At 56.6% G+C, this 12742-nt stretch overlaps 3 protein-coding genes across 3 annotated transcripts in view; 1 reads left to right on the forward strand and 2 right to left on the reverse strand.

Annotated features, from left to right (window-relative positions):
- Positions 1–17: 17 nt before the first annotated feature.
- SPC24 (SPC24 component of NDC80 kinetochore complex) lies at positions 18–6075 on the reverse strand. The gene is made up of 6 exons (XM_074530406.1): positions 5934–6075; positions 4989–5161; positions 2617–2763; positions 2031–2119; positions 1880–1956; positions 18–276 (listed from the first exon to the last, which is right to left on the reverse strand). The coding sequence occupies exons 1-6, from the start codon at positions 6001–6003 to the stop codon at positions 125–127; spliced, it is 708 nt and encodes a 235-aa protein (XP_074386507.1). The 5' UTR covers positions 6004–6075; the 3' UTR covers positions 18–124.
- A 1575-nt stretch (positions 6076–7650) lies between these two features.
- TIMM29 (translocase of inner mitochondrial membrane 29) lies at positions 7651–8435 on the forward strand. The gene is given in 3 exon segments (XM_074530119.1): positions 7651–7661; positions 7802–7868; positions 7870–8435. Coding segments are annotated over 3 exon segments (612 nt in total). The 3' UTR covers positions 8404–8435.
- Positions 8436–10194: 1759 nt separating this feature from the next.
- BEST2 (bestrophin 2) overlaps positions 10195–12742 on the reverse strand; it is a 7687-nt gene continuing 5139 nt past the window's right edge. The window contains 2 exon segments of the mRNA XM_074530121.1: positions 10195–10356; positions 11834–12053. Coding sequence (XP_074386222.1) covers positions 10218–10356; positions 11834–12053 — 359 coding nt within the window. The 3' untranslated portion in view covers positions 10195–10217.

A 12742-nucleotide genomic window follows, 5' to 3' on the forward strand; every position in this document is an offset into this window, starting at 1 on the left:
TTTTCCCTCCCCCTCCTCAAGGTCAGGTTTGGGGCGTTTTGCCGATTGCCAGGCGCAGGGAGAATAAAGAGAGGTGTGGTTTAATGGGGAGGGGTCTCACGGTGCGGTTTGGTGGGGAGGGGTCTCACGGTGCCAGCGGCTCGCGGGGGCAGCCGGGGGGTCTCCGGGCTCTCCACTCGGTGGGCACCAGCCCCCAGAGGAAGTCGCTGACAAAGGTGCCCGAGTGCTGGGCCCCGTCCAGGTCCAGGGGCACGGCGATGTCGGGGCCGTAGTGAACTGGGGAGGGGGCAAAATTGGGGAGGGGTCAGGGGCTGCGGGGGTTTTGGGTTTTTTTTGGGGGGTTTTGGGGTTTTTATGGGATTTTTGGGGGGTTTTTTTTGGGTTTTTTTGGGGTGGTTTTAGGGTTTTTTAGGGGGGTTTTTGGGTTTTTTTTGGGGTTGTTTTAGGGTTTTTTTGAGGATTTTTTGGAGTTTTTTTGGTGGGGTTTTGAGGTTTTTTTTGGGATTTTTGGGGGTTTTTTTGGTGGTTTTTGGGGTTTTTTTGGAGTGGTTTTAGGGTTTTTTTGAGGGTTTTTTGGGAGTTTGGGGTGGTTTTTTGGAGTTTTTTAGGGGGGTTTGAGGGTTTTTTTTGGGGTTTTCTTGGGGTTTTTTTGGAGGTTTTTTTTGGGGTTTTTTGGAGATTTTTCGGGTGGTTTTAGGGTTTTTTGTGGGGGGGGTTGGGGTGGTTTCAGGGTTTTTTGGGGTTTTTTTGCGGTGGTTTTGGTTTTTTTGGGGGTTGTTTTAGGGTTTTTTTGAGGTTTTTGTTTTTGGAGGGTTTTGGGGTTTTTTTGGGAGTTTTTGGGGGGGGGTTGAGGGGTTTTTTTGGGGTTTTCTTGGGGTTTTTTTTGGGGGGTGTTTTTGGGGATTTTAGGGTGTTTTAGGGTTTTTTTTGGGGGGGGGGTTGGGGTGGTTTCAGGGTTTTTTGGGTTTTTTTGGAGTGGTTTTGGGGTTTTTTTGGGGTTGTTTTAGGGTTTTTTTGAGGGTTTTTTGGAGTTTTTGGGGTGTTTTTTTTGGAGTTTTTTTTGGGGGGGTTGAGGGGTTTTTTTTGGGTTTTCTTAGGGTTTTTTTTTGGGGGTGTTTTTGGGGATTTTGGGGGTGTTTTTAGGGTTTTTTTGGGGGGGGGTTGGGGTGGTGTCAGGGTTTTTTTTTTTTGTTTTTTGGGGTGGTTTTGGGGTTTTTTTGGGGGTGGCTTTGGGGGGTTTTTTTGGGGTGGCTTTGGGGGTTTTTGGGGCATTCACCCCTCGGATGTGCCCAGGGGTGTTTTGTGGCTATTTTGGGTTTTTTTTGGGGTAGTTTTGGGTCACTCACTCCCTTGGATGCACCCGGGGGTCCCAGGGGTATTTCTGGGGTGTCTTTGGGGTTTTTTTGGGGTGTTTTTGGGGGTTTTTGGGTCACTCACCCCCTCGGATGTGCCCGGAGGTCCAGGGGTATTTTTGGGGTGTCTTTGGGGTTTTTTTGGGGGGTTTTTGGGGTCACTCAACCCCTCGGATGCGCCCAGGGGTCCCAGGGGTATTTTTGGGGTGTCTTTGGGGTTTTTTTGGGGTGTTTTTGGGGGTTTTGGGTCACTCACCCCCTCAGATCGCCCAGGGGTCCCAGGGGTATTTTTGGGGTGTCTTTGGGGTTTTTTTGGGGTGTTTTTGGGGTAGTTTTGGGTCACTCACCCCCTCGGATGCGCCCGGAGGTCCCAGGGGTATTTTGGGGTATCTTTGCGTTTTTTTGGGGGTGTTTTTGGGGGGTTTTGGGTCACTCACCCCCTCGGATGTGCCCGGAGGTCCAGGGGTATTTTTGGGGTGTCTTTGGGTTTTTTTGGGGTGTTTTTGGGGGGTTTTGGGGTCACTCACCCCCTCGGATGCGGCCGGGCTCGGCGCTGCAGTCCCAGTCGATCCTGCTGATCTCGTAGTACAGCTGGGCCACGTACCTGGGGGGGATTGGGGGGCTCAGGGGGGGTTTGGGGGGTGCCCGGTGGGTCTGGGGGTGTCTGTGCTCACTCACACGTCGGGAGGAAGGCTCTGCTCCTCATCCTCCTCGTCCTGGTTCTGCTGCAGCTGCTCCTGCAGCTCCTGCAGGGCCCGGCGCAGCGCTGTGCTGGGGTCAAGGCAAACACACACACAAAAAACCCAAAATCCACCCAAAAACCCCCAAAATCCACCCAGAACACCCAAAATCCACCCAGAAAACCTCAAAATCCACCCAGAACTCCCAAAATCCTCCAAAATCCCATCCCCAGAGCCCCAGGATTTTGGGTTTTGTCCCTGGCACTGCTCAGGCTGCCCTGGGCCCGGCATGGCGCCGTGAGGGGAGTCAAGGCAAACATACACCAAAAAACCACCAAAATCTCCCCAAAAATCCACCCAAAAACCCCAAAATACACCCAAAAAACCTCAAAATCCATCCAGAACTCCCAAAATCCTCCAAAATCCCATCCCCAGAGCCCCAGGATTTTGAGTTTTGTCCCTGCTGCTGCTCAGGCTGCCCTGGGCCTGGCACAATGCCGTGAGGGGATCAATGCAAACACACACCCAAAAAACCACCAAAAAACCCCAAAATCCCCCAAATCCCAGCCTGCAGCCCCAGGATATTGTGTTCTGTCCCTGGCAGTGCCCAGGCTACCCTGGGCCTGGCACAGCTCCGTGTCCAGCTCCTGCCTGCGGCCCCGGAGCCGCTGCGCGTCGGCCTGGGCGCCCTGGAGGCGATGGCAGAGCCCCGGCCTCGGCCTCAGACAGACCTGAGGGGGAAAAAATGGGAAATGGGGGGCAAAACAGGGAAATGGGGGGCAAAACAGGGAATGGGGGTGTTTGGGGGGCAAAAGAGGCGTCTGGGGGGCACTGGGGGCTGTTTGGGGGCACCCATGGGGCTGAGGGCAGGACAGAGGCCTGAGCACTCCAGAGGCGATGGCAGAGCCCGGCCTCGGCCTGGGCCAGACCTGAGGGGCAAAAATGGGAAATGTGGGGGCAAAACAGGGAAATGGGGGGCAAAACAGGGAAATGGGGGACACTGGGGGATGTTTGGGGGGCACTGAGGGGGCTGGGGTGTTTGGGGGGGCAATACAGGGTACTGGGGGCAGGACAGAGGCCTGAGCACTCCAGAGGCGATGGCAGAGCCCGGCCTCGGCCTGGGAGAGACCTGAGGGGCAAAAATGGGAAATGGGGGGCAAAACAGGGAAATGGGGGTGTTTTGGGGTTAGGACAGGGGGCTGGGGGGCACTGGGGGCTGTTTGGGGGCACCCATGGGGTTGGGGGCAGGACAGAGGCCTGGGCGCCCCGGAGGCGATGGCAGAGCCTGGCCTCAGCCTCAGACAGACCTGAGGGGCAAAAATGGGAAATGGGGGGCAAAACAGGGAAATGGGGGGTTAAAACAGGGAAATGGGGGTGTTTGGGGGGCAAAAGAAAGGTCTGGGGGGCACTGGGGGGCTGTTTGGGGGCACCCATGGGGCTGAGGGCAGGACAGAGGCCTGAGCGCCCAGAGGCGATGGCAGAGCCCGGCCTCGGCCTGGGTCAGACCTGAGGGGCAAAAATGGGAAATGGGGGGCAAAACAGGGAAATGGGGGGGTAAAACAGGGAAATGGGGGACACTGGGGGCTGTTTGGGGGGCACTGAGGGGGCTGGGGGGTGTTTGGGGGGCAATACAGGGGGCTGGGGGCAGGACAGAGGCCTGAGCACCCCAGAGGCAATGGCAGAGCCCGGCCTCGGCCTGGGCCAGACCTGAGGGGGCAAAAATGGGAAATGGGGGACAAAACGGGGGGGCTGGGGTGTGTTTGGGGGGCAAAACAGGGGGCTGGGGGGTACCAAGGGGGCTGGGGGCAGCGAGGAATGTTTGGGGGGGCAGTGGGGGCTGTTTTGGGGGTATTTAGAGCTGGTTTGGGGTGTTTTGTGTCACTGACCCTGAGCCAGCTCCCATGCCTGTGCCTCCCTGAGCCGTGTGTCAGTGAGGGTTTTGGGGTGTCAGTGAGGATGTTTTGGGGATATTTGGGGCTGTTTTGTGTTACCCACCCTGAGCCAGCTCCCATGCCTTGCCCTGTGCCTCCCTGAGCCGTGTGTCAGTGAGGATTTTGGGGCTGTTTTGAGGATATTTAGGGCTATTTTGGGGTATTTTTTGTCACTGACCCTGAGCCAACTCCCATGCCTGAGGCCTGCGTGTCAGTGAGGGTTTCGGGGTGTTTGTTTTGGGCTGTTTTGGGGTATTTATGGCTGTTTTGTGTTACCCACCCTGAGCCAGCTCCCGTGCCTTGCCCTGTGCCTCCGGAGCCGTGTGTCAGTGAGGATTTTGGGGCTGTTTTGGGGGTATTTAGGGCTGTTTTGGGGTGTTTTGTGTTACCCACCCTGAGCCAGCTCCCGTGCCTTGCCCTGTGCCTCCCTGAGCCGTGTGTCAGTGAGGGATTTTGGGGCTGTTTTGGGGGGTATTTAGGGCTGTTTTGTGTCACTGACCTTGAGCCAACTCCATGCCTGGCCCTGCGTGTCAGTGAGGGTTTCAGGGTGTTTGTTTTGGGCTGTTTTGGGGTATTTATGGCTGTTTTGTGTTACCCACCCTGAGCCAGCTCCGTGCCCGTCCTGCGCCTCCCGGATCTGTGTGTCAGTGAGGGATTTTGGGGCTGTTTTGGGGCGTTTTGTGTCACTGACCCTGAGCCAGCTCCTGTGCCTTGCCCTTTGCCTCCCTGAGCCGTGTGTCAGTGAGGATTTTGGGGTGTCAATGAGGATGTTTTGGGGATATTTGGGGCTGTTTTGTGTCACTGACCCTGAGCCAGCTCCCGTGCCCGGCCCTGCGCCTCCCTGAGCTGTGTCAGTGAGGATTTTGGGGCTGTTTTGGGGATATTTGGGGCTGTTTTTGTGTTACCCACCCTGAGCCAGCTCCCGTGCCTTGCCCTGTGCCTCCCTGAGCCATGTTGTCAGTGAGGATTTTGGGCTGTTTTTGCGGGGTATTTAGGGCTGTTTTGGGGTGTTTTGTGTTACCCACCCTGAGCCAGCTCCCGTGCCCGGCCCTGCGCCTCCCGGAGCCGCCGGTGCAGCCGCTCCCGCCGCTGCAGCCCCCGCCGCAGCAGCTCCTCGACGCCCGCCCGAGCTCAGCTGCCGCAGCAGCTCCTGGCTCTGCTTCTCCGCCACCGCCACCAGGGGGAGCCCGCCGGCGTCCTGGCACGGGGAAACCGGGGGAAATGGGGACAGGGAATGGGGAGAAACAGAGAGATAACGGGGATGGGAATGGGACAGGAACGAGGGGAAACCGGGAGAAAACGGGGCAGAGAATGGCGGGGAAAGAGGGCAGGAATGGGAGAGGGACAGGACAGGGAACGGGGATGGGAATGGGGAGAAACGGGGAAATAACGGGACAGGGAATGGAGATGGAAACGGGGCAGGGAACGGGAGCAGGACAGGAACAGGGATGGGATGGGAAACAGGGAGAAAAAGGGACAGGGAATGGCGGGGGAAACAGGAACAGGGAATGGGGACGGGAAAGGGATCAGGGAAAGGGAAACGGACAGGGAACGAGGATGGAGAAATGAAAGGGGAACGGGGGGGAAACAGGGACGGGAACGGGGAGAAACGGGGAGAAAACGGGGACCGGGGAGAAATGGGGGAAACGAGGACGGGGAAATGACAGGAACGAGGGAAAACAAACGGGGATGGGGAGATAACGGGGAACGGGGAGAAAACCGGGATGGAGAGATAACGGGGATGGAGAAATGTCAGAGACGGGGAGAAAACGGGAGAAACGGGGATGGAGAGAAAAAGGCACCGAGGCCTGAGGGGGTCCGGACCCCCCCTGACCCCCCGGTGCCACCCCCGGAGCCCGCGCCGGGACCGCGTTACCCCCGCTCCAATCCCCGGGGCCATCTCCCCTCCCTCCCCGCCCGTTTTTTCCCATTATTTCCCCGGTTTTTTCCCCATTTTCCCCGTTTTTTACCATTTTTTCCGCTTTCTCTCCGCGCTCTCTCCCGCGCGCTGTTTGAACCTGGCGGGGCCGCTCCGCGCATGCGCAGCCCCGCCCCCTACTGTCATTGGTCCCACCCACCCCCCGCGATGGTTGCGCCCGCCCCGTGTGTAACCGCGCCCGCTTCCCGCCCCGCCCCGCGGCCCCGGCGCTTTGGTTCCGGGCGGCGGCGCGGGAGCCTCTCCGGTGATGGCGGCGGAGGCGGCGGGCGGGGCGGGGCGGGCCGCGGGCTCTGGGGGCGCCTGGGGGACACGCGGCTCGGTGAGGGGGACCTGGAGGCTCTCGGTGGTGACGGGAGTTTAGTGGGTGGACCCCGGGGCCTTGCGGAGGCGGTACCGGGGAGTTCCGGTGGGGGGGGGAGCGGCGATTCGGGCCCCGGGAGGGTCTGGGGGGGTCCCGGGGGGTCCCCAGCCCCTCCCATTGTCCCGCCTGGCCCCGAGTTCTCTGTGACCCCCCCTGACCCTTTTGACCCCTCCGTGACCCCTCCTGACCTCCTCGGTTCCCCTCGTGACCCCCGGTTCCGCGTGACCTCCCCCGTTCCCCGGTGTTTCCCCGGTTCCCTCGGACCCCCCGGCTCCCCCGGTAATCCCCCCCGTTCCCGTTCCCCGTTCCCCCCGCAGCTCTCTGGCTCCGCCCTCTCTCCCTGATTCCCGGTTCCCGTTCCCGGCTCCCATTCCCGTTCCCGGTAATTCCCGGTAATCCCGGTTCCCGTTCTCCCGCAGGTCTCTGGCTCCGCGCTCTCAGATTCCCGGTTCCCATTCCCGTTAACCCCCGTTAATTCCCGTTATCCCGCAGCTCTGTGGCTCCGCGATTCCAGTTCCCATTCCCGTTAACCCCCGTTCTCCCCCGTTCCCCCGTAGGTCTGTGGCTCCGCGCTGTCAGATTCCCGGTTCCCATTCCCGTTAACCCCCGTTAATTCCCGTTCCCCCGCAGGTCTGTGGCTCCGCGATTCCCATTCCCGTTAACCCCCGTTAATTCCGTTATCCCCCGCAGCTCTGTGGCTCCGCGCTCTGTCCCGTTTTCCCCGTTAACCCCCGTTATTTCCCGTTCCCCCGCAGCTCTGTGGCTCCGCGCCCTGCTCCGCGATTCCCGGTTCCCGTTAACCCCCGTTAATTCCCGGTTCCTCTTATCCCCCGCAGGTCTGTGGCTCCGCGCTGTCAGATTCCCGGTTCCCATTCCCGTTAACCCCCGTTAATTCCCGGTTCCCCCGCAGGTCTGTGGCTCCGCGCCCTGCTCCGCGATTCCCGGTTCCCATTCCCGTTAACCCCCGTTATTTCCCGTTATCCCGCAGGTCTGTGGCTCCGCGATTCCCATTCCCCTTAACCCCCGTTAATTCCCGGTTCCCGTTATCCCCCGCAGCTCTGTGGCTCCGCACTCTCTGATCCCGGTTCCCATTCCCGTTAACCCCCGTTAATTCCCGGTTCCCCCGCAGCTCTGTGGCTCCGCGATTCCCATTCCCGTTAACCCCCGTTCTCCCCCGCTATCCCCCGCAGCTCTGTGGCTCCGCGATTCCCATTCCCGTTCACCCCCGTTAATTCCCGGTTTCCGTTATCCCCCGCAGGTCTGTGGCTCCGCGATTCCCATTCCCATTCCCGTTAACCCCCGTTAATTCCGGTTCCCGTTATCCCCCGCAGGTCTATGGCTCCGCGATTCCCATTCCCATTCCCGTTAACCCCCGTTAATTCCCGTTATGCCCCGCAGGTCTGTGGCTCCGCACTCTCTGATCCCGGTTCCCATTCCCGTTAACCCCCGTTCTCCCCCGTTATCCCCCGCAGCTCTGTGGCTCCGCGATTCCCGGTTCCCATTCCCGTTAATCCCCGTTAATTCCCGTTCCCCCGCAGGTCTGTGCTCCGCGCCCTGCTCCGCGATTACTCCTCGTCGCTGCGCGAAGCCGCCGCCTCCGCCCGCCGCCGCCCGGCCCTCGCGGCCCGCCTCTCTGTCGGCGCTGGCGCTCGGCGCCGCCCTGGCGCGCTCGGTACCGGACCGGGGCTCGCTGGAGGCGGCGGCGGTGGCGGCGGGGGCGGCGCTGGGGGAGCTCCCGCCGGGCTCGCGCAGCCCGCGCGCCGAGCGCCACGTGCAGCGCCTGCTGCGCCTGCGCGAGCGCCACCGCATCCGCGTGCGCTCCTTCGGCATCGTGGCCGTGGCCGGCACGGACCCGAACGGCGCCGAGCCCGCGCTTTACCGGGCGCGCTGCCCGCACCTGCGGCCGCGCCCGTGGGACCGGGGGGCGCTGCTGGACCTGGGGTTCCTGGGCCGGTGGTGGCTGCTGGAGGCGGCGCTGCGCGACTGCGACATCAACGAGGAGGAGTTCGGGGCGTTACCGGAGCCGCTGCGCCGCCTGGAGCCCGGCGCGCTCCGCTCCGAGCGCAACGAGCGCCTGCACCGCGAGAGCCGCGCGCCGGTGCTGCTGAGCGAGGCCGACATCGGGGACGACGGGCAGTGAGGGGTTAATAAAAGGGTTTGGTGTGGTTCGGAGTTCTGAGGGGATTTGTAGCAAAAAAACACCAAAAAACCCCCCAAAAATCAATGAAACCTCCCCCCAAAAAACCTCAAAAAAAACCCCCAAAAAAACAAACAAAAAAACCCCCCAAAAAACCCGAAAACCCCAAACCAGGAGAGCCGCGAGGCCGAACATCGGCGACGACGGGCAGTGAGGGGTTAATAAAGGGTTTGGTGTGGTTCGGAGTTCTGCGGGGATTTGTCGCAAAAAACACACAAAAAACCCCCCAAAATCAATGAAATCTCCCCCAAAAAACCTCAAAAAAACTCCCAAAACCCCCCAAAAATCAATGAAATCTCCCCCCAAAAAAACCCTCAAAAAACCCCCCAAAAAAACCAACAAAAAAAAACCCAAAAAAGCCAGAAAGCCCCCAAAAACCCCAAACCGGGAGAGCCGCGGGCCGGTGCTGCTCAGCGAGGCCGACATCGGGGACGACGGGCAGTGAGGGGTTAATAAAAGGGTTTGGTGTGGTTCGGAGTTCTGAGGGGATTTGTAGCAAAAAACCACCAAAAAAACTCCAAAAAACCCAAAAAAAAGCAAAAAAAACCCCTCAAAAATCAATGAAACCTCCCCCCAAAAAAACCTCAAAAATCAATGAAACCTCCCCCAAAAAACCTCAAAAAACCCCCCCAAAAAAACCAAACAAAAAATAAACAAAAAAAAACAAAAAAAAAAAAACCCCAAAAATCAATGAAATCCCCCCCCCAAAAAAACTTTAAAAAGCCCACAAAAAACAAACAAAAAAACCCCCAAAAAACCCAGAAAACACAAACCGGGAGAGCCGCGGCCGGTGCTGCTCAGCGAGGCCGACATCGGCGACGACGGGCAGTGAGGGGTTAATAAAGGGTTTGGGGTGGTTTGGAGTTCTGCGGGGATTTGTAGCGAAAAACCACAAAAAAGCTGCAAAAAACCTCCCAAAAAAACCTCAAAAATCAATGAAACCTCCTCCCAAAAAACCTCAAAAAAAAAAAAAAACCCCAAAAAAACAAAACAAACAAACAAAAAAAAACCCCAAAAATCCAGAAAACCCAGAAAAAAAAAAAGGGTTTGGTGTGGTTCGGGAGTTGCTGAGTTCTGCGGGGATTTGTCCCCAAAAAAAACCCCATAAAAAATCCCAAAACCCCCCCAAAAAAACCGCAAAAAACCCAAAATCACCCAAGAAACTCCAAAAAATCTCCAAAAAAAAAAAAAAAAATCACGGAAAAAAACCCAAAATAACTCCAAAAACCCCAAAATGGGAGAGCTGCAGCGAGGCCGACATCGGCGACGACGGGCAGTGAGGGGTTAATAAAGGGTTTGGTGTGGTTCGAGAGTTGCTGAGGGGATTTGTCGCAAAAAACCCCAAAACCACTAAAATTATTGGGATGTTTATTGAGATTTTTTGGGTGTTTATTGAGATTCTTTGGGGTGTTTATTGAGATTTTTTTGAGATGGTTTTTTGGTGCTTATTGAGGTATTTTTTAGATGTTTGTTGAGATTTTTTGGGGTGTTTTTTGGGTGTTCATTGAGTTTTTTTGGGGTGTTTTTTGGCTGTTTATTGAGATTTTTTGGCTGTTTTTGGGGTGTTTATTGAGATTTTTTTGGGTGTTTTTTGGCTGTTTATTGAGATTTTTTTGGGGTGTTTTTTGGCTGTTTATTGAGATTTTTTGGCTGTTTATTGAGATTTTTTGGGGTGTTTTTTGGCTGTTTATTGAGATTTTTTGGGTGTTTTTTCAGGTTTTTTTGCTGTTCTCGCCCGCAGGTTTCGGGGTCCCCCCTCAGACCCCCAGCTCGCCCTGGGGGTGCAGCGGCCGCAGCTCCTGGGGGTCCCCCGGCCCCGGGGGGGGGTCCAGGGGGTCCCCCGGGGGGTCCCCGAGCTCCTCCAGGGGCTGGAACTGCAAATCCTCCTTGTCCAGGCTGCGGAACGGGGGGCGCCCCAAAAAATAACCAAAAATCATCCCCGAAATAACCAAAAATAATCCCTAAAATAACCAAAAATCGTCCCCGAAATAACCAAAAATCATCCCCAAAATAATCAAAAATCATCCCCCAAAAAACATCCCCAAAAAACCAAAAATCATCCCCGAAATAACCAAAAATCATCCCCGAAAAACATCCCCAAAATAACCAAAAATAATCCCCAAAATAACCAAAAATCCTCCCCGAAATAACCAAAAATCGTCCCCAACAAACATCCCCAAAATAACAAAAAATCATCCCCAAAATAATCAAAAATCATCCCCCAAAAACCCCAAAAATCATCCCCAAAATAACCAAAAATCGTCCCCGAAATAACCAAAAATAATCCCCAAAATAATCAAAAATCATCCCCCAAAAAACCCAGAAATCATCCCCAAAATAACCAAAAATCGTCCCCGAAATAATCAAAAATCATCCCCCAAAAAACCCAAAAATCGTCCCCAAAAAACATCCCCAAAATAACCAAAAATAATCCCCAAAAAACCCAAAAATCATCCCCAAAATAACCAAAATCATCCCCAAAATAACCAAAAATCATCCCCAAAATAACGAAAAATAATCCCCAAAATAATAAAAAATCATCCCCAAAAAAACCCAAAAGTTGTCCCCAAAAAAACCAAAAATCGTCCCCAAGAAACCCAAAAATCATCCCCAAAATAACCAAAATAATCCCCAAAATAATCAAAAATCATCCCCCAAAAAACCCAAAAATCGTCCCCAAAAAACCCAAAAATCGTCCCCAAAAAACCCAAAAATCATCCCCAAAAAACCCAAAAATCATCCCCGAAATAACCAAAAATCATCCCCGAAATAACCAAAAATCATCCCAAAAAACATCCCCAAAATAACCAAAAATAATCCCCAAAATAACCAGAAATAATCCCCCAAAAAATCAAAAATCATCCCCCAAAAAACCCAAAAATCATCCCCAAAATAACCAAAAATCGTCCCCCAAACAACCCAAAATCATCCCAAAAACCCCAAAAATCATCCCCGGAACCTCAAAAAAACCTCAAAAATCATCCCTAAATACCTCAAAAAACCCCAAAAATCCCTCTCCGGGAACCCCAAAAACCCAAAAATCCCTGCCTGGGAACCCCAAAATCCTCCCAAGAAATCCCCCAAAAACCCCAAACAGTCCCCAGAAACCCAAAAATCCTCACCAGACCCCCCAAAACCCCAAAATCCTCCCCGAGAACCCCAAAATCCTCACCAGAACCCCCAAAACCCTCCCTAAATACCCCCAAAACCCCCAAAACCCTCCCCAGAAACCCCTAAAAACCCCAAATCTCTCCGGATTTTGGGCCCTCCCAGGATTTTGGGGCGGTCCCGGATATTTTGGCGGATCCCGGTTTTTTGGGGGGGGGTCCCGGGGGTCTCCCGGATATTTTGGGGGGGGGGTCCCGTTGCTCACGTGACGTCGAAGGCGGAGCCGCGGAAGGGGCGGCGCGGGGGGGGCGCGGCCGCGGCCGTGTAGGGCGGGCGGGGAACGGCGGAGCCCCAGAACCGGTCCCGCTCCGGCTCCGGCACCGCCCCGTGCAGCTCGTCCACGGCCAGCATGGACACCTGCGGGAATGGGGCATTCCGATACACCTGGGCACACCTGGGCACACCTGGGGGCACCTCTGATACACCTGGGGGCATCTGGGGGCACCTCTGATACACCTGGGGGCATCTGGGGGCACCACTGATACACCTGGGGGCACCCCTGATACACCTGGGGGCATCCCTGACACACCTGGGCACACCTGGGGGCATCTCTGATACACCCGGGGGCACCTGGGCACACCTGGGCACACCTGGGGGCACCTCTGATACACCTGGGGGCACCCCCATAGAGCTCATCCACGGCCAGCATGGACACCTAAAGGGGAATGGGGCACCACAATACACCTGGGCACACCTGGGGGCACCTCTGATACACCTGGGCACACCTGGGGACCCCCCCCCCCATAGAGCTCATCCACGGCCAGCATGGACACCTGCGGGCAACGGGGGCACCACAATACACCTGGGCACACCTGGGGGCACCTGGGCACACCTGGGGACCCCCCCTATAGAGCTCGTCCACGGCCAGCATGGACACCTAAAGGGAACGGGGCACCTGGGCACACCTGGGGGCACCTGGGCACACCTGGGCACACCTGGGCACACCTGGGGGCACCTGGGCACACCTGGGGGTACCTGGGGGCACCTGGGGACCCCCCCCATAGAGCTCGTCCACGGCCAGCATGGACACCTAAAGGGAATGGGGCACCACAATACACCTGGGCACACCTGGGGGTACCTGGGGACCCCCTCCATAGAGCTCGTCCACGGCCAG

This window comes from Zonotrichia albicollis, chromosome 32 (assembly GCF_047830755.1).
Source record: "Zonotrichia albicollis isolate bZonAlb1 chromosome 32, bZonAlb1.hap1, whole genome shotgun sequence".
Classification (NCBI taxonomy): domain Eukaryota; kingdom Metazoa; phylum Chordata; class Aves; order Passeriformes; family Passerellidae; genus Zonotrichia; species Zonotrichia albicollis.

Coding starts and splice junctions, on each gene's coding strand:
- SPC24 (XM_074530406.1), bottom strand. CDS start 6,003: ATGCGCGGAGCGGCCCCGCCAGGTTCAAACAGCGCGCGGGAGAGAGCG. Junction 2,120..2,616: donor CTGCCAGGGACAGAACACAA/TATCCTGGGGCT, acceptor GACCCCAGCACA/GCGCTGCGCCGGGCCCTGCA. Junction 1,957..2,030: donor CAGAGCCTTCCTCCCGACGT/GTGAGTGAGCAC, acceptor AATCCCCCCCAG/GTACGTGGCCCAGCTGTACT.